At 41.9% G+C, this 23306-nt stretch overlaps 1 protein-coding gene across 1 annotated transcript; it reads right to left on the minus strand.

The window, feature by feature from the left end:
* Positions 1–1640: 1640 nt before the first annotated feature.
* Positions 1641–18416, minus strand: TMEM123 (transmembrane protein 123). Its single transcript, XM_048294640.1, has 6 exons — positions 18301–18416; positions 12872–12931; positions 10734–10796; positions 5708–5899; positions 4563–4716; positions 1641–3471 (listed from the first exon to the last, which is right to left on the minus strand). The coding sequence occupies exons 1-6, from the start codon at positions 18371–18373 to the stop codon at positions 3447–3449; spliced, it is 567 nt and encodes a 188-aa protein (XP_048150597.1). The 5' UTR covers positions 18374–18416; the 3' UTR covers positions 1641–3446.
* Positions 18417–23306: the final 4890 nt, after the last annotated feature.

Consider the following 23306-nt stretch of genomic DNA (forward strand, 5'->3'; position numbering starts at 1 on the left):
ATGTGAATTCAGGCAGCCGATGTATTCTGGACATGGAAGGTGCTCTCTATTTTGTTGAACTACTTCAAGTGTAACTGTTGTCACTTGCTCCAGAGGTTACTGCTGCACAATCAACTTCCTGAGACATTACTAGAGACATTTCTGTCTCTAATGGAACATGTGATCACCGTGTTTACTGATGCTCCAGCCCAGCTTCCTCACTGCTGCCATGGGACCCTTCAAGCATAAGAGTCTCTGGGGTATTGCATACATCCTGCATTTGGAGCACAGCAGTATTCCCAGCTGGAGCACAAACATTTTTTGAAAATACCACTGCAGCTGTGAGGACCACCACTTGGCACTCCTTCAGTGTTGTCCAGAAAATGTGTTTACTTTCTCCACAGGTCCATTCTCGTTCCCTCTGGTTCCATATCACACCTAAATTCTTAACCTCTTATCTACGCACCTTCCAGTCTCTGACACCCTTCCACTTTGCTTTTGGCAATACTGTCATGTTGTTCCTTACATATTGTTCAATGAAGCATGTTAAGAATGCTATGTAACTTTTCAGGGCAAAAATAGAGTGGCACGAGTATGTAAGAGCTCTGAACAAAGGTATGAAATATTTACAAAAGGATAATATTCAAGTTACTGAATATTATTCACAGCAACATGATTTTGCTTTAACAGTTTGAGGCTTTTTAAAAATAAAAACACAAATACAGCACTGCAGCATTTCCAGACTGCTGTGAAGCCTTTGGTGCCCAGCCCCATCAAACCAATTAAGCTGGAAGTGCTATGATTTGGTACTGAATACAGGCTAAAGGAGAGTTGCATAAAAAGGAAAGGCCTATGGGATGAAGGCAGAATACTGCAGCCCTGAGATGACTGTGAGGTTGATCTTGATGTGTTTGAAGGACAAAAGTAACATTTATGATAGCTGACCTAAGGTGGCCATGTTCTGTAGTCAGTGACTGACTCCCCCAGCCTGTAGTATTAAATGAAAAACACTTCTAACATGAAGCACAAACCCATGAATATGAAGGATAAAAGGTTTGCATAGGGGTTGTGTGAATGAGCTGTAATAAATGAATCGAATGCTGGTGATGGGCTTAAAACACGACCCTGCAAATGCAGTTCCCTGATGTGTCACCAGAGGGGCTCCTAAGGCAGACAGAACTAGGAACTGCAGTGCTCAGCCATCAGCACTGAAAAGAGAACCGACACACAGTCCTGAGCGGATAGACTAGAAACAACTGAATCATCTTTACAGTATTAGTAAACTCAGGTAAGGAAGGGCTAAATGACCATAGCACCAGCTCCCTTTATACATGAGTAACAGAGCTGGGGTTTCACTTACTGCTGGAAAGATAAAAATAAAATTTATCAACTGCACTGCCCTTTCCTTTATCTGGATTCCAAACACCTGAAAGGAGGTCAGGTTTTATGTTTGCACTGACATGTCTGAAGTCTTCAACACATACTTTCGCTTTACTGTAGTAATGAGATTACAGAATAAATTAGAAATTATTAAACTGGGCAAAAATGACCTAGGTCTGGTATTCTAGCATTTGAAAGTATACATAGTGAACACTTCTTATCCAATGCTTATGACTGTAGGAATTACAGACCCAGCTAATAAATTAAAAATTCAACTGAAATTGATGTAGTAACTCCAAAGATTTATTTGTCTGTACAGTAGAGGTAAGGCAATCCCAGTAACTGAGTTGCACTTATCTTAATTTCTACAAAGTAAGGAATTACAGTTCTATGAAAGAATTGTCTCCATAACTCTTCAAGGCAAATCCAGTAATATTCCACCAAACAATACAATTAAAAAAAAAAAAAAAAAAGTTACTTCAAATCACTCTCTCCCCCCCGACCCTCAAATGCACTAAAAAAATGAAACAGCCCCGTTACCCCCTTCTCAGGTGAGCAGCTGGTCCTAGCAAGATGACTCATGAGCTATGGTTTGCTCAAGTTGGCTGTGCCTTGCAAACAACGGGTTTACTACTCCATGTGAAAAAGGAAAAAACCCCATATGGCAACTTCTAACACTGCATGTCAGAATAAACTATTGCTTAACAAAATAGTCTGTTCCAGAGTAGTTACATTTTCCCTGATGAGTTGTTCCCCAGCCCCCAACAGACCTATGTGCAGTTCCCACTGTGACCTTCCTCACCGGTCACCATTTCCTCTGTGCCCACCATGAGGGCCTGGTGCCAGCAGTAACCAGGACAGTCAAACCCCACCACACCAACCCTCTTGGGGCATGGGTCTACAGGTGAAGCCTGAGCAAGACTGAACAATCATTCAGTGACTTACAGAGATGCAGGCCTGTGTTTCCTGATCCTTGTTCTAGTTTTCCTTACAGCCGTGTAAGTCAGGAGCCCATCTACTGGAGTCAGCAGATTTACCTGAGTGTGCCTGCAGCAGTGACATGGGAGCAGCACCAGCCATCCTGCACAGGACCCCCAGGGCATTTGGGCCTTCAGCTGAAGGTCTGCTCAGAGTGCCTTCAGCTGGGTTTTTGACCAGACCTCTGTACATCTGTGCAGCAGGACCAAGTTCTGAAAACAGCTGTAAAAATGCAGTTTATAGTCTTCTAAAATGCTGTCTTATATGTTTTCCCTTCTCTATATAGCTTTGAATGATTATCAAATGCTGCTAAAACACTGCAGACAGCTTTGTAATAATAAAAACCAAGAGCCAAGTGATTGCTACCTTCAACTTAAAAGCCAATTGTAGAATCTTCTTGTATTTATGATGGCAAAATTCCTTTTTTCCATTTTTATTAAAGCTTGAATTGCACAAGCTTCATTAGGACATGCTAGAAAAAAAGAAGCTTTTAGAGAAAAGGGATAGATATTTCCATTCTGTCCATGTTTCCTGCAGCTGCCCTCCTTATATAGCCTATTAAGGAAAGTATCTGCAGGTCACTGGTGAGCTAATGGCTGACATTTAAAGTACTCATTATCACCTTCTATACAGTTATCTAACCACACCTCCTTCATAGCCTATCAAAAATTAACTGAGTTGTTCAAAATCCAAAATTTCTAAACTAAAGTTCACATCAAACTTCAAAATAAATACAATTTAATACAAAACTTTAGAAAAAAACCGCCCAAACTTACTTAGAATTGCACTGCTGCAATTGTCTGTGCTAGTAATTAGCTATTTCAGAGAGCTTTGTGCTTGTGTGCACCTTAAAATGACTCAATATGTGATTTTCTTTAAATCTGGTTACTAGTACTGGAAAAAGAAAATACTGTCTCTACAAAGTGCTGAGCTCCTCTTATGAAAGCAAATATAAAAAATTAGGATGTTTAAAAAGCTTCTCAACATTTTGCAGGATAACACTCAAGACAGGTTCAGAGACTGTGATCATCTTTATGAAAGAAACTCTCTCAGAAGTTACAACAGCTGTGACAGGGTGGGTCTCCAACACTGTCTTCACTGAAGTCTCTTTAAATGATGGCATCGTGTTCATCACTGTAAAAGAAACACAGTAATTAATGTTCTGCACTACAAGCATCAGTCAACGTGAGAAAGAGCCACCCAACTGCTGCTGAGAAGGTTATTTTGTAAGCAGAGGCCACCTTGCTAGGAAGGGGTAAGGGCATATAGATCTGGGAGTTACACTCCTCTCTGACCAAGCCTGAAGCTAGCTCAACAGCTCCGTTTTGTCAACTCCTCCAGCTTTTCACTGGCCTCATTCACATCTTGTCTTTCACACTCCATTCATGTGTTCTTACATCAGCTGTTGCTCAGGCCTGTTCATCCTACCTGTCTTACCTATAACCAGCAGTAACAGTTCATCAAAGCCACTGCACAAGCTCAGCAGCAGGTTCCCTTTTTTGAAGCTACTGTTGATGTGAATTTTACAATACCCATTTACAGATGCCACTGTGGGTAAATGTGCAGTAGGGACTGGTTTAATTCCATGACCAGTAAGCAGGAATCAAGATGGAGAGAAAACAAGGCCTGAACACCAGTATCCCAAGAGGTCTCATGATATCACCTCACTTAAAACAAGCTTCTTGACTGAGATGGATGATACTGAAGAGGAAAAGAAAAGCAACCCGGTTCCTAAACTAAATGTGGGTGAGTTCTGAAGCCTGGTAGAAAACTGAGTAGAGCTGAGTATGAACAGCAAGTGAGATGGTACAATTTTGATTAGAATTCACTATAAATTAATGGCAAGGGGGAAGAAAACACCAAAGAATGAACAAACAGAGTCTAGGAGAAAGGAGAAATCTTGCAAAAAAAAGGAGAAATCGGCAGAAAAAGTTTCACTGTAATGTTAACTATTCATGGACTAGCTAAAAGATAAGGATCCTTTTAAAAAAACCAGAGTTATTTTATATAATAGATCAGAGAAAAAAAACACACAGAAGAAAGGCACAGTACTAATGAGGAATGGCAGAAGTGGTGAAAGACAAAACATCAAGATTAAATCTCTTAATGATATTAATATAACATACATTAAACAAATGTATCAGAGGTCATTCTGACCATTTGTTTCTCCTTGTTCCCCTCAAGAAAGTAATAAATGGATAAGGGACAATCCCTTGGGAACTTACATGGTTCTGTACTGAATGCCTCTTCTAGAGTGGTAAGTTTTGCATCCAATGTAGAGAATTACTAGGACTCCAAGAGTCAGCACAATGCCACCTACAAAACTGCCCACATCAAATCTGGAGGTATTGGCTACGACAGCGTCCGATTTTGATGTAGCTGAAAAGAAGAAAACAAAAGGCACATTTTACAGAACCTGCAAAATTGTGTTTTGAGGGACTACTCTACATCCTGCCCCCTCCCCCCCCACTGATGTATCACCTAAAGACCCAATCAGACAAATTTAACACAGATCAACTGACAAGATACAAGTCAAGCACGCTGAAACCCAGGGCTCTAAGTGCCATATTCTGGTGACATGGGCACAGCTGATCCAACTGCTTGCTGTCTCTGAAAGACTGCTCCTTCTCCTCTCCACCTCCCTTTTTCCCCTGCCTTTTCTCTCCCCTGCTCTCCCCTCCTTCTACACAGGGAGTTCCTGCCCTTCATAGGCCAGTTCTAGTGTTTTTCATACCCTCCATGAGCCAATTTAACCCACTACAGTGGCCTGAAATTAACCCAAGCATAAAAGGAAGTTGCTTTTAGTCAGATGAGCCTACTGAGTCACCCTGCAAAAGGGGTCCAACAGCCACCAAGTCAGTCAGTGTAGTTACATGGTGGGAGCAGAACACTTGGTGGCAATGAGCTGTTGGGATTGCTTTACCTTGTCTCATGCAATTGTACCCTCACTGTCCCAAGTGAGATCAGCTCCACAGCCCAACAAAAACACTGACACAGACAACATGACCTCAGATAAGCCAAAGCTGTTCTGCTGCTAGAACTGGTAACATCTGCTACAAACTCCCACCTAAAGACCCAGTCTGTGCCCAGTTCTATTTGTACTTGCTACATACAGAGTGTTACATGGTCAACAACAAGTTCTGCTGGTGACAGCTTCACCTACCCACCTACCTTCCTTACTTAAGTAAGCAGAGTGCTCAGAGCAACATTCTTGTAGCCAGCTTAGTAATGACACCCCACTTTAGTCTGGTTTTTCAGCATGCAAATACCTTCTTTCTTCTTTTTGTTACACTGCTGCAAAATTCACTGTTCTACAATCCATGTGAATGTGCATCCAAGCCTTTATGAGCCTCCTGAACTGTGAACTCACCTGTTACAGAAGTGGAAGAAGTCTTAGAAGTGGTCACCACTGTAATATTGCCTTGTGGCGATGTGACTGGTGAAGCTGTGGTGGCTGTTACTGTCTGGTTGCTTTTGGTGGGCTGAGTTGTCCAGATCACAGACATGGTGGTGGTGTTGGGCTGACTGGTACTGGTCAGATGAGTAGTGGTGGCGGACGTACCTGGGAAATTTTTATTGGTGATACCACACAGAAAAATACAAAATCAACTGCACACTCATTGAGTAAGACAGCATTTATCATGCCCAAATAGAACAAGAGAGTGACACTGAAAATGCCACTGCATGGTATCCAGGCTTGCATACAGACTTTCCTTTGGGAAGACCTAACTTCTGATTTCTGGGCCTCAAGGTCAAGAATTTTTTAAAGGAAAGACTGTAAAGAAAACCTGGATAATATATCATAACTTTTAGAAGAGTCAGCTTTTTCTTTTTTGGCTAACACTACCCAATTCCACAGAATCATCCCTAACTTACAGTATGTTAAAATGCAATAAAGTTCTGGATCAAGAGTTACTTTCTATGTGAAGCACCTGCTTTTTCCAACAACAAAGCTCTTCTGATAAGAACAGATTTTGCATGAAAATGCCCCCGCCTGCCCCCCTGCCAATTTTAGTAATGATTTAATCTTTCATTTGCTTTTGAATGAAACACTAGCATTACTAGGGTTCCATATACATTAAAACTTGCCACAGAGAATTCTGTATTTATATGAAGCTTAAGGATAGAACATGATAGAAGTTCGACTGAAGTAAATGTACTGGCTTAAGTAATTTATTTAGCAGTGAGCCATCTTGCCAAGATTGAAACAAATACTGGAACGCTGTTTCACAAGTTTCATTGACATGCAGTGTCTTTTACTTTACACTTTTACCTAACACTTCCCCTTCCCTCCTCAGAAAACACTAATGAACTGTTCAGAACAAAAATACCACAATACAAAACTCAAGAATAATAGAGATTGATATTTACAGCAAAATCCTTAGAACCTTCAGGGAAGGCAGCCAGATAGAAAAATAAGTAATTGTTTTAAAATTGTTCTAAGAAGGAACTAACAAGAAACATGAGTCTGTTATGCAACTAACATTTCTCTAAGCAGACAGTAGGATGCAAATAGCTTTTATGTATGAAAGAATTCTGGAAATAAACAGCTCCTTTGCAGCAGTCTACTTCTGTATTATTTCTATAGTCTCATACAAGCTGGGCTCATTTTAAATACCTCAAAAGCTTTTCAATATGGAAATTAAAATATCTAATTATATCCATGTTTACTTGAAACTGTCTAAAATTAGAATATTTGAAGAACAGATAGTTTCATCTCAGTTACAGAGTAACCTTGATATTCAATCTCTGCCTTTTATACAGCATCCAAAATACTTCTGTAGATAAATGTTTTTCTGTTGTGTAAAACATGAGAAACTACATACAAAACTGTGTCTATGATTTATCATAGCTGCCAGTACTGATATAAGCATCAACAACTTCAAGAAATGCAACAATATAACAATGTAAACATGCAGAAAGGAACTAGCCTACACAACACTTCTGAGACATGCAGTATTAAAACTACTGAAACAGCAAAATACAGTCTCCTTTGAAAATGCTATTTGTTTTCCTGTTCTTTAATGTTATAATTGTACTGTGTCATAAACCCAGGAAACCCTTTGAAATGAGCATTCATTGAGGTGGAACAATTGGAACACTACATTCGTTTGCTTACCTTGTTACAATTACGAAAATTCAGTTCCTCTATGAAGCATGCGTAAAACACATCAGATAAAATTCAGGGCACATTTTAACAGTGACAGGTAAAACTCCCCAAAGGCACAATGATCCATAAATATCAAATGGTTCCTCACTGTAGGAAGTAAGCAAGGAAATGTCTACATGGAAACCACCTACAGTTACATGATGTGAAACCACACCTCACAGCCACATTCCTAATGTAAGTGATACCAAAGAAAGACAAATCTGGATGCAAGTGTCAAGCAGTTTTCTGTGGGCTGTTTTTGAGCCGGGATTTCTGAGTGTCAAAGAGCCTTCTGTTTCTGAGCAATACAATGGCTAATTGTTAGATGTGTAACATTATAAAATGATGTCACACAAAGTTGGTACTTACTTCATGGGTATTAAAATTGCCCTACAGAAAACCTGAGTCATGATGGAAAAAAACCCAAACATCTATGAGGAATTTCAGCACATTTGCGCATTACTTTTCTCCCATCTCTTTTCCAATAGCAATCCTTCTTTTTTTACTTAATCAAGATTACAGCCCTTGGTGATGTAACTCTAACAGTAAAATCTGCCTAATCTCTAGACCTATCTCTCATGATGTATTTAGCATCAGTCATTTCAAAGCATCAGCAGGAGGCTATCTGAAGCAGCTGGACATTTTGGGAAGCTGACGTGAAAAAGGCACAAATCTGTTCTTCTCCATCTTTGAAAAATCTGACCCATACTATTTTACAAACAGAGTGAAGATGAAAGAATATTTGCTAGCAACATCTGTCCTTTTATCTTTTATTTCCCTAATTACTTTGCCGCCTGAAGACCAGCTGGGCTTCATCGAACACACTTAACAAACCCTGACTGCCTGAGTTAATTTTTATTACTTAAAAAGGATGCATGCCAGTAATAGAGTTCAGGTTTATGATGCTTTGTTTTTAAAAGACACAAGTATTTTACATGGTTTGCTACCTGTGTTTGAGCACTAAATAGCTATGCTGTATCCATCAATTAAAAAAAAATATATATATATAGAGCATACAGATAAGAATTCTTAGCAGCATGTGCTACTACTCCCTTCATGTTCTAACTCAACAAGAATGAGCACAAAACTCAAATTGCATAAGCACTGTGCTAACATGCAAAATTATTATGGAATGCTTTTCCTAAAATAAATACTTTCCTCTGCATGGAAAATGATTGAATGAAACAGACTTTTGCTTTCTTCACCAAGAGCTTCCTTCCTCTCCCCTCAAAAAATAATGGCAGAGACTTTAGGCACAATTAAGTACATGTACCCAATAGTCTTTATTCTGAAGAAGTTGAGACAGATAATCAAAATCCATGAACACTGTATTAAAATCTCTGTTTCTAAGGGGAACAGAAAAGACAGAAGGATGGGAATCACCAAACCTTATGAAGCAAGGCACAGCTATCTGTTAGGTTTATACTGTGCCTAACAGTAAAGGGCTCAGGCTTCTTTTTACTGTTAATATCCAAAACTAGTAAAACTCAGACCTTTCCAAGAAACCTGCAAGGGCTGGAGCAGAAGACAGAAGGAGCACAGGGTGGGTGAAACACTGTGGTTAACAATGGCTTTACAGGCTTCGGGGAACAAGGCAACAAGGAGATTACAGAAATCTCTGGACTCTCCAAGTCAGACATGCTTGAACTGCTACACTGTAGGCAATAGAATGAGACACTGCATCACTTGCTTGCTATCAAAAGGAAGGTTTTTGCAAAGGTGAGGGTTTTTTTTCCTCCTAGTGAGCATTTTACACTTAAATGAAAATAACAAGCAACTTCTGAATGTGGTAGCTCAGAGCTTATCTGGAAATTAGAGAGACAGAATATAGGAGTTGTACTGGAAATGAAATGACGTAGCTGGAACTTTATGATCAGCAAAAAACTCCACAAATACACAAGGCATCTTAAGTAGACACAACATTCCTGCCCTGCTTTCCCATGGCTCTTAGCACAAAGGCATCCCAGTTTCTAGAACTAGCTTCTCTCTCAGATGCAATACTCTATCTGTGCATCACAGCCTGAACAACTGCATGACATTAGCTCTTATCCAGTCCCTACTAATGCAGTGAAATCTGCCTGTACAAGTTCTTCTAGAAGATGAAATTTTTAACTCCCTCATTTAATAATCTCATATTGACATAGCCAACAGCTGGAACACTGCAAGTGTAAGTGGATGAACTGTTTGTGTCCCAGGTTAAATAACTGTTTTCAAACTCTAGTAGTTGATCCAATACAGCTATTTATTCTTTCTACAAAGATGTGTTTTATTAACATGCTACTTATGATGGAGCATCATGAATGCAACACTGCTGCCTTGGGAAATAATTCTCACTTACAGTTCTTCTGCCAGGTTGTGAAGGAAATATGGTAGTGCTAGAACAATGCAAATGTACCCGTGACAAACTGTTCCACTTGATTGACACTGGCTTAAATGCCACTATTTTGTGCTATGAGCTCTCAAAGGATTATTTTCTATGGTATTAAGTGCCATGAGGTTCATGTGAAGTGGGGGCCAGTCTCTTCTGCCATGGGTCAAATGAAAGGACAATAGGAAATGGCCTCAAGTTGTGCCAGGGGATATTAGAAAAAAAAAGTTCACTGAAAGAGTGGCCAGGCATTGGAATAAGTTGCCCAGGGAGGTGGTGGGAGTCACCATCTCTGGCAGTGTCCAAGAGAAGCCTGGATGTGGCACATGGGGATATGGTTTAGGGGTGATTATGGTAGTTGACAATTGGAGAGATAATCTTGAAGGTCTCTTCCAACCTTCAGGATCCTGTGATTCTATGAGTCTTATGTAAAAGGAAATGGAGTCCTATTCTTGAAACTCAAGCTCCCAGGATTTTGTTGTACCCTAAATCTGTTTTTTGTGAAGTAACATTAAACAGATACACACTGTTTGCACAACAACCTATTCATCTTTACTTCATGAAAATGGAAGAAGTTTGCTTAAAGACAAAGAGTGAACATTAAAAAAACCCAACTTCTTGCAATTTTTCCTTGAAGTTTTATTTTGATTCCTGTGTTTAAATGGCATCACAAATGTAATTACTGATGAAATATGGTACCTAAATTTGAAAAACAATATAGCTTCTTTACAGAGTTGTTTTACATGTTGCTTCCCAGCCCTACAATGATAACACCTGTCTCAAATACCCACTTTTGATGGCCTGTTCTTTAAAATTTGGTATTATCAGGGTTAGGTTTGGAGCTAACTTCTAGGTTCATAGTAATGAACAGACACATATCTCCTGTAGATGTTGCTGTAGACTGTGTGGATGATGCAGTGACAATGGATGAACTGCTATTGTCTTCAAGGAAAAAAAAAACAAAACAAGAAAATCAATATTATTCATTTTAACTTTATCATACTATAATGAAAGTACACCCACGACACAATACTTTCCTCAGGGTATCTGTGTCTGGAGAATACAGTTGGGAATACAGCAGAGAGTAGCCCACACCAAGGCAGATGGTTTTTATCCCTCTGCAAAATGTTTCCAGATCTCAGTGCAGCAAGAACATGGTTAACACTGTATGCACAGCAGTGCCCAAGTGGTCTGCATGTGATTCCTTCAATGTCCTCTGTTTGTTCTCTTCCCCGTCTATGTCATGTTTTATTCCATTTGCCGTAAATAGCCATACCGTCACTAACTTTCTTAACCTACTTGTGCACTATGGGGGAGTGGTTTTGTAGTATTTATTCTTCTACTTCAGTTACATTTTCTGTCCCTCGATCTCTTCTTTCATTTTGTTGCCTCTCTGTTGCAAACTGGGATGATGCTAGAAATATACTGTAGTCAAGTAGGGGCAGACAGATACTCTGTGAAACATTTTACTCCATACTGTTCTCTACACAAAAAGGGTCCTAAGAATGTACCTGTTTCCAGACATAAAATGTAAACCAGTCTTAGTGGTTTTGTCTTTCTCTCCTTTGTTTCACTTCTACTTTTCCAGATCTCTTTTTCTTGGCCCTCCTTCCTCCTCATGTTACTCCTAGGTTTCTCAGGTACTCTCCCACTCTCACTTCTGTCCTCATTGCTGCATCCCTCCTCTATATTTCTCCATATAGATTAAGTGTCTCTTGCTCCTGGCAAAGATCTACTGGGCTGTTCCTGGGAGTGTCACTGCCCATGTTTTTCTCCCTTCATTCTGCACTGTTGCGAATGCCCATTCTATGATCATTCTTTTCTCTAAGTAAGTGATCTTTTACAGCACACTCCCACACTGGCAGGGTTATGTGCCTTGCAGCAGCTCTGCTGCTTTTCAGCATGTCTGAAAAACAAAGCACATAACCTCAGAGATTTAAGAGGAGAGCAACACAGCTACTGCAGTCAAGAAACAGACCTACACCTACTTCCTTTGAATGGATCTGCTGTTCTTACCACTGGAAGAGTTTAGTCTGTAACTCTTTGCAATTGCATACATGTTATGAGCAAGCTCAGGTTAAGAACAAATGCACCAAATTTACATCTTCATACCACCTACCAAAAAATGGGAGGGTGGGGGGGAAATCAGAGAGGGAATTACTTTGCTCTTTCTTTGGTATAATCGCAGCCAAGCAGCCCCCCACACTGTGTACTGCACACTCAGCCCTTATACTGACATAACTGGGACATTAAGTCGCAGATTTAAGTGCCTTTGAGAAAGGGTCTCTGATTGTACAATTACAAACACATTCCTTCTTGGATATGCTGACTATTATCCCAGCATAAGCCATGGATATGCCTGGGGTTAAATCTTTTCCACAGAGGCCCAATACTGTAACCAGAACGTATCTTTGTGCTTTCCCCAGGTTCTAAGTGCTTACTTCTACAACCCTGGGACAGCTCTGGATGTGGACTACATGTTCATACAGGTAAAAAGAAGCCATATCTACTGCCTGGAATTTCGGTGAGTCAGTACTGCAATTAACACAAGACAGAGTGAGTCAACGAGCAGAGTATTGTCAGCCAACAGCAAATGAGATGACTGAAGTAGTACAGGGCAAAAATGACTCAAACGAAAAAATGCCTTGCCTTTACCTGAAGATCACTGAATTCTAATCCAGCAGACTTCTTGGTTCTCCTTTTAACTGTTAATTGATTTTGCTAGGTGTTTCTATTTCTATACACAATATTTTCCCATTTTATTTCTCCTCTCAATGTTGCTCTGGGGTACCCAAGGACATGAGAATTGATTTGTGTTCTACTGTTCCCCTTAAAAATCTTTAGTTGTCCCAGAATAGATGGGACAATCAGAGTACCTCCCTCCTGCCCTACAGCTGCTCACAATTCAATAAAATAAAATAGAGGGCAAATTATTACAGGATGGTTTAAGACATACAATAATATGTGCTTTTCTCAATGCTATTGAGGAACAGCAACAGAAATGCCAAAAGTATTACCTGGCAACCCACTGCCTGGAATCGTAGTAAAGGGCGCAGTGCTGTTTGTGCCTTCATTTCCTAAATTAAAAGAAAAAAAACAGGAATAATAAGATAGTTTTAGGTGGAAGAAGAAAAAAAGAAAGTACAGCATCTGCCACTTGCTTTGGGCATATGACAGGGGATAGTTATGATGATGATATAAAAGCATGTTAGCACAACAGCCTGCTCTGAGTGCATTAAAACTGACACCATTTATACTACCCAACCACCAAATGAACCAAAACTCCTCCCATCCTCTGTTTTATCTTCCCTATCATCCCCATCCCAAGATTTCACCTTCCCTGAGATGAAAACTAAGAGGCAAATGAGATGAGAAAAAAAAAAGATGAGACTTAAAGAGGCAAAAAATCAGGCACTTTCCTTCAGTAGAAACACCTGATCTATGTCACCTGCAACAGAAGAGTAAGAATTTCTCACTTAAGTCTTTAGCTTTGTTTGCCAAGCCTTTGCAGGCAGATAGGTGCTTGCTCTGGCACTACATGGACAACATAAAAACACAATTAGCTCCACTAAGAAGTTGCATTATTCAGTTTGTGACTACGGGCATGTTAATGCATCCACATTGGCGTTGGGGATTTTGGCATTTGGCAGATGGGGAATAGGACCGAAAAGCATCACACCTTGAACAAAGTGGTAAAATTTAAAGGAAAACCACAGAGAATCAACAGCCTGGCATTCACATGAATAGAAGAGGATCAGTTGTGGATTCTGCCTTTGCCAAGCACAATTTAGTTTTGATCACCTAATATCGTGCAAAAGACAAGCAAATAACTGGAACTGAGTATCACAGAAATAGGGCATTTTCTTAGTGGTTACAAAACCTTAGCCAAGGTCTCAAAATGATAAAGTTTGCAAATACGAATGGCAAAATAACTCACTGTACCTCACCCCTGCAATATCAAGACTGAGGGCAGCACTGCAAGGTATATTATGCTGTTTAATTAGGAAACTTAGGGAAAACAAACAAACAAAGGATGTGACACTGCTAAACTAAGCTTCCCCAGAGAGGACCCAATCCTGCAAAAACTGTTCTACATCACAGCAAGTTCCCCCACATTATATAATGATCTGATTGGAAAAGCTAGGCCAACACAAAACTGACATTACCTACCTCTTCAACAACACACAATGTTTTTTTCTGCACAGAAATCTTTTAACTAGCAGAAAGGGCTCCCTATATAACTAGATGAAAGAGAGGGGCAGGAAACAGAGGTGGAAGTGAAAGCAGGACTGTATTAGTTTAGTTCAGATCAGCTTGGACTGCACACCTTGAAACATGCTGAGGACCTTATCCAGCTTAAAAGATACAACTTTTAATTCTTCCTTCTTAAAAATGCCCAAACGTTGGTAAGTTTCTTAATCTGAATAACACACATTGGCTTCAGAATACAAATACTCCTTAAGTGGGGTTTTGCAGAAGCATATGCCACATGGGAACATGCGGCAGTGAATGGGACAGGGAGATAGATACAAGGAAATCTTAAAATATTCCCAGTGTTCTCTATCCTGAGACTGTTCCTTTAAATTTGAAGCTGCATGTACCACTGCAGAGACAAGCAGGAGACTTCAAACAGAGAGGCAGAAAGGACTCCTGGGTTAAGCAAAGGGAAAAGCACCACAGGTTTTATGCAGTGATGGCTCTGACAAGTAGAAGAACCTCTTATTCCAGACCACAGGCTTCACAGTTCAATTGTCCCAAAGCAAAATAGGGAGGGGTCCTGGCCTTCTCCAGGAAGCAGAAGTGTAAAGGTTAGAAATTGGCACTGAGCCAGGTGTAGACACGCATGTGTTGGTACAGGAAGGAAGGGGGGAGAAAGGTGGCAGCCAGCTGCAGCATCCTGTGCACGAGCAGAAGCACAGCTCTTGGAGCCACAGCATCAGCTGCAACACTGGGCCTATGAATCTTGAGCAGAGAAACTGTGCTGAGGCTTACTCTCCCTGTGACCCAGAAGAGAGGGGAAGGAAAGAAAGGATCCCTTGTTTTCATTTTTCACGATGAAACGGAACCAGCACAACGATATACCCAACTTAAAACTGGATCAGAGCACCACACACTGGAAAAGGACAGGGAAGGGGGATCAACATGGTTTTTGTCTGACAGCCCTGTTTTGCTCTGTTTAAGGTCAGGCATAGATGCAGCTAAAAAACCACAGAACTGTGGCTGGCTGGATGTATCTGAAGGCAAGCATGCTTCCTGTGAAAGCCCCGTCAGAGTCTGGCATGTCAAGTGCTTTCAGGGCCTCTTGTGTTTTTGTTGCTCTAGTGATCAAACTTCATGAGTTGGAGACAATTTGAATAAGCAAACTTTCGAAAGGGCAGTATCAGTCCAGTTCTTCCAGCTTTATAGCTGGAATTGGGCTTTCCCAAGTGGCAGAGACTGAAGATTTGTGCTTGTGTTATATACAAATACATCCAGGGTGAGTGATAGGGATAGCTCTGATACTTTCTAAAAATCAACAGGACAGGACGTTAACTGGACTTGATTTTGCCAAATCCTGCAAAAATCAACACAGTAGATAACATTCATGTTTGGAATCTGTAGTCTCCGCTCAGACACATACCTAATTACTAGTCTCCACAGCTGAACCCTGGTAGAAGAACCCTACACAAACGAATGGCAATACTCATTCAACTACCTGCATGCAACAAAGGTCAATTTGCTCACTCCAACCTTCACATAAAAGATAAACACATTTCGAAGGACTCACATGCTTTATGTCTAGTGTAGCTAAACCTTACACTGCAGGAAGATGTTGGTATATAAACCTTCATTTTTACTAAGCACAGCTTTACACATTCATTTTGGGGACAGGTCAAAAGTCATATATAAAATTTTCTCAGGGCATTTTCTCTTTTCAAGCTTGATGCATAGCAGGCACAGAGGGGAATTTTATGCCCAAATCATTCTGCTTTTGTTGGTTTAAAAGCACTAAAGTACAGAAGCACTGACAATGTGCAGTCCATCAGAAAGATCACCCACTTGCTCAGTAATCTCTAAGCAATCCAGATGAGTTGCTGGAGGTGCATGGTTAAAGCAGAGATGTTAGAGCAGCAACATGAATATAACCATCCCCTAGGTAGTCTCCACCATCAGCATACTCACTCCTTTCAGTTGAAATGGATAAAATTAGAATTCTAGAGATTGAAATAAAAGCAAGCCCCTGACCTCAAATCTATTGTAACACCTGCCAGGCAATTTTGACAAACTATAATTTCAAGTCCTTGCTTTCTGGAAACTTTATTTTTCTTTTGATTCAACAAGGTCTTTAGGTGCCTGTTTTTGAACTGATGTTCTTGACCCACCAAGAAGTTAGGTCATCCTGAGAGAGAGGTCAGGCAGGATTATTTCAACAACATTTCAGAGGAGTCCTCATGCCTTAACACTGTGAAACTACTCCACAGTCTTGCAAAGGAAAGCATAAGCACCACTGCATGGATGGAAACAACACAGACCATGTAACCAATTCTCAATCCCCATCAATTTAAGACTGAAAAACTACACCACCTTTTGCTGCCACCCAGGAATCTAAGAGAAGATGATACACAAATCAAAATATTATGCCTGTTTTCAGGCCTGGAGGCTGCTGCTGCTCCTGATTTTTTTAGTGTAAGTTTTGTATACAAGTAAGCTCTTGAAGATGTTGCTAGCTATCTTTTCTCAACACAGCAGGAAGGGGGTGGAAGCCACTTCCTGACAGGGAGAGGGATTCCTATTACTCAGGTACAAGGAAGCCAGATGGATTTTACATAATAGTGAGAAGGATTTTTTTCTAAACCATATTCTTTTGGTGATGTTTCTTCCACTGAGTTGACTGACACATAGAAATAAACTGACCAGCAGAGTAAAAGAGCAGCATTATAATGAAATAACCAGTCTGCACAAAAATCTTAACCAGACTGAGGACACATGTACTGCCACTTTCACTTTCTGCATATCAGAGATGGGCTTCACACTTCCTCCTGTAGTGTTGATTAGACAATGACAAACTTCTGCTGAAATCAACACAAATCCCAGCAGTACTTTCTGGAAGTTTCTAAGTGGACAGAGGGGGAAAAAAAAAAGCTATTTCAACAGATACATTAAAGTGAGCCTTAAAAGGGCACAACTTCTTTCAACATATCATAACTGAGCTCTAGACAATCAATTCACATACAGAGGAACGACTACATTTGTGTGTCAGGAGCTACACGAAATCACCCCTGCCCCAGGAAACAGCACTGACTGTACTCTGAGTTAAATCTGCACATGCACTCAGGAAGCAGCATGACAGAAGACAGATCAGTGCAATCTTTTATCACATTAAATGACAGGCTATTGTTGCTAAACAGAGGCCATAAAATCTTAGCAAAGCAAGATTTGGTTACCTGTTAACTCCTTTTAAAAAAAACCTTGCCCTTCTTTTTGGAAGGGCAATTACAAAGCTGTTTGCATTCCTCATTCTATTTTTTTTGGTATGAATTTATATTACAACTTCACCAGATTAAACAACCGCATATAAACACTGCTGGACTGACTGAGATTCCTCAACAGTATTTACAGCAGGTTAGTTCTGGTACCCGTGATCTTTTGGCTTCTTTACTTTGGAAAATTGTGTGGCACTGTATAGGGCACTTCAGTCTTTTGAAAATGCAACTCCCGCAGCTCAGACCTGTATGCTTCTCGCTTTATTTCAGTGCCTGTCAACGCTGATCCCCTGACTGTGGTGTTCTGAGCCCGGGCACGAGGCTGTGCATTTGCTAGAACCGGCAGCTACAAAGGGGCACCGCTGCGAGGGCCTGACAGAAACGCGACAAAGCACAGCGTGTCCCATCCGCACCGCCACCACGAGCCCGAAGCCCCCACTGGAAGCCCCTCAGCCCACGGACAGCCCCAGAGAGCAGCACCCAGCAGGGGCAGCGAGCGGCCCTTCCCAGCCCGGCCCTGCCGGGGGCAGCGGGAGCCCCGGGCTCCCCCGCGCCGCTCGGGCCGGGCGCCTGCCGGGGGCGGGGCCGCGCATCCCTCCGGGCGTGCGCACCCCCAACCCAAACGCTCCTCGGGGGTCCTTCTGTAATTGTTGTTTCTACTTAAAAAACATCCCGAATATTAACCCCTCCTCCCCGTTTCTGTCACAGCACTCCAGACACGCCGGTCGTGCGACCGCGGCTCCCGCTCCGGAGCGGAGCGTCAGCGACCGCCGTCCCGTCCCGTCCCATCCCGGTGCCGCTTCCCGGGGCGCTCGGGGGCAGTCAGGGCGCAGCCCCGGCCCCGCTCCGGCCACCAGCGGCGGGACGAGGCCTGGCTCGGCCCGGCGGAGTTGTGGCGGCAGCCGCCAGGCAGGGCGGCTGCGAGGGGCGCAGGGCCAGCGCCTCCGCCCGGCCCGGCCCGTCCCCCGGCGGGCGCTACTCACGGGAGCCGCGGGCCAGCAGCAGCAGCAGCAGCAGCGCCCACGGAGCGCCGGACGCAGCGCCGAGGAACCGCATGGCCGCCGAGGGGCCGCCGGCGCTCGCCCGCGCGGTCTGCGCGCTGCCGAGCGAGGGGCGGGCCGGGGCGGGCCCGCGGGGCGGGGGCCGGGCCGGGGGAGGGCGCGGAGACGTGGGCTCCTCTTTCTCTCTCCCTTGTCTCGCCGTTTTTGGTCAGGCTGGGCCGCAAAGGGTTGCGGTACCCGTAAGGAGAGACTCGTAAACGGAGAGATGTCTGTGCTTCACCAGGTGCCACAGACGTGACACCCGAGTGGCGCTCCGTCCGTCTGTGAGCACCTGTGGAAACGGGGCCGAGCTCCAGGAGCGCCGCCTGCGAGCAGCGCTCATGGCTGGTGATGTCTGGCGATCTGTTTTCCAAATACCGTTCAACATCTGCCAGCAGAGCCTCAACTGCGTGGATTTATCCTCCTTGTTAATAACATCCACCTAACCAACACCTGGGTTCGCTGCGCACGCCTTCCCGAGGTGCCACTGCCCAGTCCGTGTGCGTGCTGCTGATTGTCACACAGCCTGTGGTTGTTGTAGGCTCTTAGGTCACCAGCGCTAATGCCGTGGAGGCATCCTGAAGTTTCCCGATGTACTTAGAAAATTGTGAAACTGACTACGAAGGTGATAGGGAAAAGTGAAAGGGAACAAACATACTCAGTTCTGTGAGATTTCCCATGGGTACTTCTAAGATTAAAGTGGTGTTGGTTATTTATTTTTCAAGTGAAAAATAAATGTTAATAACATAAGTGTTAATATGTTCTTAAGAGTGAAGACAACTTGATAAATATCTATCAAAGGAAAGAAAACTACACATTGATGCAAATTACTTTCCAATAAGTTAGAGAAAACTCTTTTAATGTGGATAATTAAGGATCAGCAGCAAAGTTGCAGTAGAATACTTCACATGTACTACTACGTTTATATTCACTGCAGCACAATGGTGTTCCCATGTTAAGCCACGTATCCGAGCCAGAGAGGATGAAGTGCCTCACCTGAGAGCTCACAGGCAGGTTGTGAAACTGTGCTCGGGTACTGTGTGAAACCTAGCTCACTTCCATACTGGCAGACTCACATTTATTCTGTAAGTCTCAGCAAGCGTGGTGAACTAAAATGGTGAATAAATATTTTATTCTTTTTTAATTCTAATTAGGTCCCACAGTCTGCAATCAGTGAAAATAGATGCATGCGTTATATTTCCAGCATTTTCTTATCCTTCGTTCTGCAGAGCTTCCTGTGTGGTTTCCACGACTAAGGCACCCAGGGATCAGTATGCACCTTTTTACTGTGAATTTTCTGAGATGATGCTCCAAAGCTTTTCTTTATGCTGTAGGAGTAATATCTTCAGCTAGCCTAATTCCAGAAAAGCTTAGAAATACTAGTAATCTGTATTTTACTGAGTATAAGGGCCTCTGTTTGATTACAGAGGGAAAGCTTATAGTGAGAAAAAAAGGTATTTTTAAAAATTTATATTTATTTAGAGGATGTCTCTCTATATATATCTGTATCTTTAACACATCTAAGTCGTTCAGCTCTTGCACAACTCCAGTGAACATCAGGCTTAACCAGGCGGGAAACAACTTATTTGGGAACATCCTAATTAACATTGCTCAACTTGCATATCTGCAGGAAAAGAGTAATTAAGATACATGGAACAGAGAGCACTCATGGGGCTGTGGGAGATAGGTGTGTAGCTAACCTAGAAGTGATGAGTTAGCAGGCACTGAGGCACGTTGCACAATTGCACAGGCTCTTTGCTGTGTAAAGGCAGAGGTGTTGGAAGTTCTTGTGTTGATTACTTTGGTGTGGTCTTGTTTCATTTGGTGTTTGTTATTCTCTGGGAGGCAAATTTCTGGCAAAATATTGGGGTGGCTGGAAGTTGTTCCTACACTGAGAAGGAAACATGCTGGGAAAATTTAGTAGGACTAATCATGCACTTTTGGTACATGGTGTAAATTATGATTTCCCGTATAGATTTCCACATAAAGATTGGTGAGAGGATTTTTCCTCCCCAATTTTGTATGACATCCAGTGTCAGGGAGCAGCAAGAATGGGTGCTGAGGGTAACCACAGGAGCTCACCTGGTGCAGTTCCACAGGACCTGAGCAGGGCAGGGTGGTGCTAGAGACTGGGTCCACCAGCAGCCTCGGATAAGGTGATGAGCCTGATCCAGGGAGTCCAGTTGGGAAAGAACAGCAGGAGAGAGCTTAGAAACAAGGCTGTTGTAAGTCTAATATCATTCCAGGGGACATGCTACCACCTTTGTCAGTCTGGAGTCCCTTTAGCAAAACCAGTCTCTAAATCAGGGCAGCTGGGGACAGGCACAGCTATGCTGCAGCTCAGGTGGGGACTGAAGGCTCAGGCAAGAGCTGAAATTGAGCTGCTGGATGAATGGGCATAGACATATGGATGGAGGTCACAGGTGAAGTTGGTCAGAGCTTGTTATTGCCAGTTAAGACTTGCCAGAGCACTCTGACAGGAATTGCCTGAAGGCAGTTCTTTCAAAGGTACAATCTGACCTCCTAGAGGAATGTCCTTGGGTGGTAAGAGTTGTTCTTATGTTGTTGAGGTAGATGTGTAACTGCTAGAACATTCACACAAGGACTACAAATTAAAGCCTCACAACAGAATTGTCAAAATTCATGGATCCTAAGCATAAACATTTCAGATCCTTTTTATCCATGAGAAGTTAAAATGGCTTTGGGGAGATGGTGAAGGTGAAACAAAACAGGTCCAGCATAGGGTTAACACACAAGAACGATCAATGAAAAACCAGAAACACTGAGTTGGAAGAAGGAAAGATGTTTTTATTCATGTGAAACCTGATCCTCAGGAAAGACCTGCAAAGGCAAACCTGGGAACCCGAAGTACCAATTCCAGTCAGTGTTCAAAACTGTGGACTCGGTATTTGCTCATTAAAAGTTTTATGAGCCCTGTCATTTTCTATACATCTTGTCAGTTAGTAACCCATTGTTGTGCCATGGAAATTCACTTCTGTAATCCATCATCTCTCCTAACTGACATATTTGATGAGCTGTCTTACTCTCTTAAGGAACATTAATTTAGGTTACAACCAGAGCAGTCGCTCCCAGCCTTACAGATCCCACTTTTAAATTAGTTTTTATTCTCCACCCCAAAATGCCTTATTCCAAACATAATAGATGACACCTTGCTTCACATCTCATGTAATTTTTATAATCTTACTCATCAGAGTTAGAGCAACAGTGCTATCTTACAGCAAAGTGTTTCAGTCAGGGAAAGACAGGAACATGCAACATGTTTTGCTGAAATACTAGCAAGGGCAGCTTTAATCCTTGCTTCTTAGCAATGCAAAGTTAACACTTGAGCTTTGTAAAAGGAGAGATAAGAACACAGGTTGACCAAAGTGTTAATCTCCTTAATCCAGGCCATTAGCAAACCTGGGTTTCTTCATGCAATTTGTTTTTTTTAAAGTAAGGAATTAAGTTCTCAATTATATTGGCACAACTGGGATGAGCCATATTTTGTTAAGAATCAGTGCCCACATGAAGCCTCAGCACCTTACGGTGTCCATTGCTACAACTATCCTGACTTTCTTATCAATCTGTTGGTTTGGCCTTGCATTATTTGAGTTTCATCAGTTCAAAAGAGCCTGAGCCCTAATTCTGGCCTTTGCAGGTCATGCATGACTGCTGCTGTTGCAAGGAGTATTTAGCTCTCTTGTATTGTACTGGGGCTGGGGCTGGCTTGTGCTCACTGACTTTTTAAAATTTTTTGGTTTCTTCTTCTCTTGTGTTTGGGAAGGAGGAGGATCCTAGTGCCCTCCTTGTTTTCATTACACATTCATCCGTGCCTGTTATGAAGATATTGCTATGTTAATTTTTGTGAAAAAAAAAGTTCTAGAGTTAAGTAAGATTCCAAATAAAACTTCCATTTGAAGAGATGCTGGTTCCAGAGAAACTAATCTGGCCTCATTGCAAACCTACCAGAAAATTAATGACATCAAGGCCATTTACTGAGTAAAAAAAAAAGAAAAAAAAGCTTTCAAATAGGGACTAGAAGAGTCTGCAGAAGACAATTCGACAATTCAATAAAAAATATGCTTTCTTTATATTTCTGTTTCTAGTATATTCTGGAAAACAATAATTGTCCTTTTTTCCCCAGCTGACTACCGTGTTGATATTGGGTTGGGGAGGATTTCTACTTTTCATTTTTTGAGCAAACACATAGGTTGAGGAAACAGTAGATATAATAAGAATACTTATTACTATAATAACTACTAACAAAGTAATATTAAGTGATGATGTTATTTAAAAAGAAGTGGGGCAAGCAGCTTTGGCTGATGTTGTCAGAGTCCAGAGGAGCTGGATAATGCAAATGGGTGCACTGCACTGACAGAGTGGCCAGATAAACTCTTTGCTTTGGGATGGATGCTCTTAGTTGAATATGACAAAGTCTCCCTGCTACTGCTTCTGGCCTCTATTTGCACTGATCCTAATAACAAAAATCCCGAAGCCAGTCTGATTAGGTGTGGTGCATTTGTTAGCTTAAGCTTACTAGGAGCTGTAGTATGTGTCATCTCACAAGTTGGCATGGCCTTGCAACTAAACAAGTAAAAAACTATTTCAGAGTGTGGTTTGGAAACATGACTAATATTTATCTGACAGATCTTTTTACAACAGTCCGTGTTTCATCTCTTTTCTCAACACTTTGAGTAACATGAAGATGTCACACTAGGCTTTGAGAAACATGACTTTTATGCACTTCTTTTCTATGCGTTGACGTTTCTGGGAGAAGTGTGCCTTCAAAAATCATAGCAGAGGGCAAGGAAAGAATACCACAGATGTTTAAATTCCCAATGTAAGTCTATGAGTCTCCTCTAGACAGTATTCTCTTCCTGTGCATTAGTTGCATTGTATTATCTGATTAGCAGCCTCTCTTATTCAAATATTGATGTTATTCTTTTTAT

Source organism: Corvus hawaiiensis, chromosome 2 (genome assembly GCF_020740725.1).
Source record: "Corvus hawaiiensis isolate bCorHaw1 chromosome 2, bCorHaw1.pri.cur, whole genome shotgun sequence".
NCBI lineage: Eukaryota > Metazoa > Chordata > Aves > Passeriformes > Corvidae > Corvus > Corvus hawaiiensis.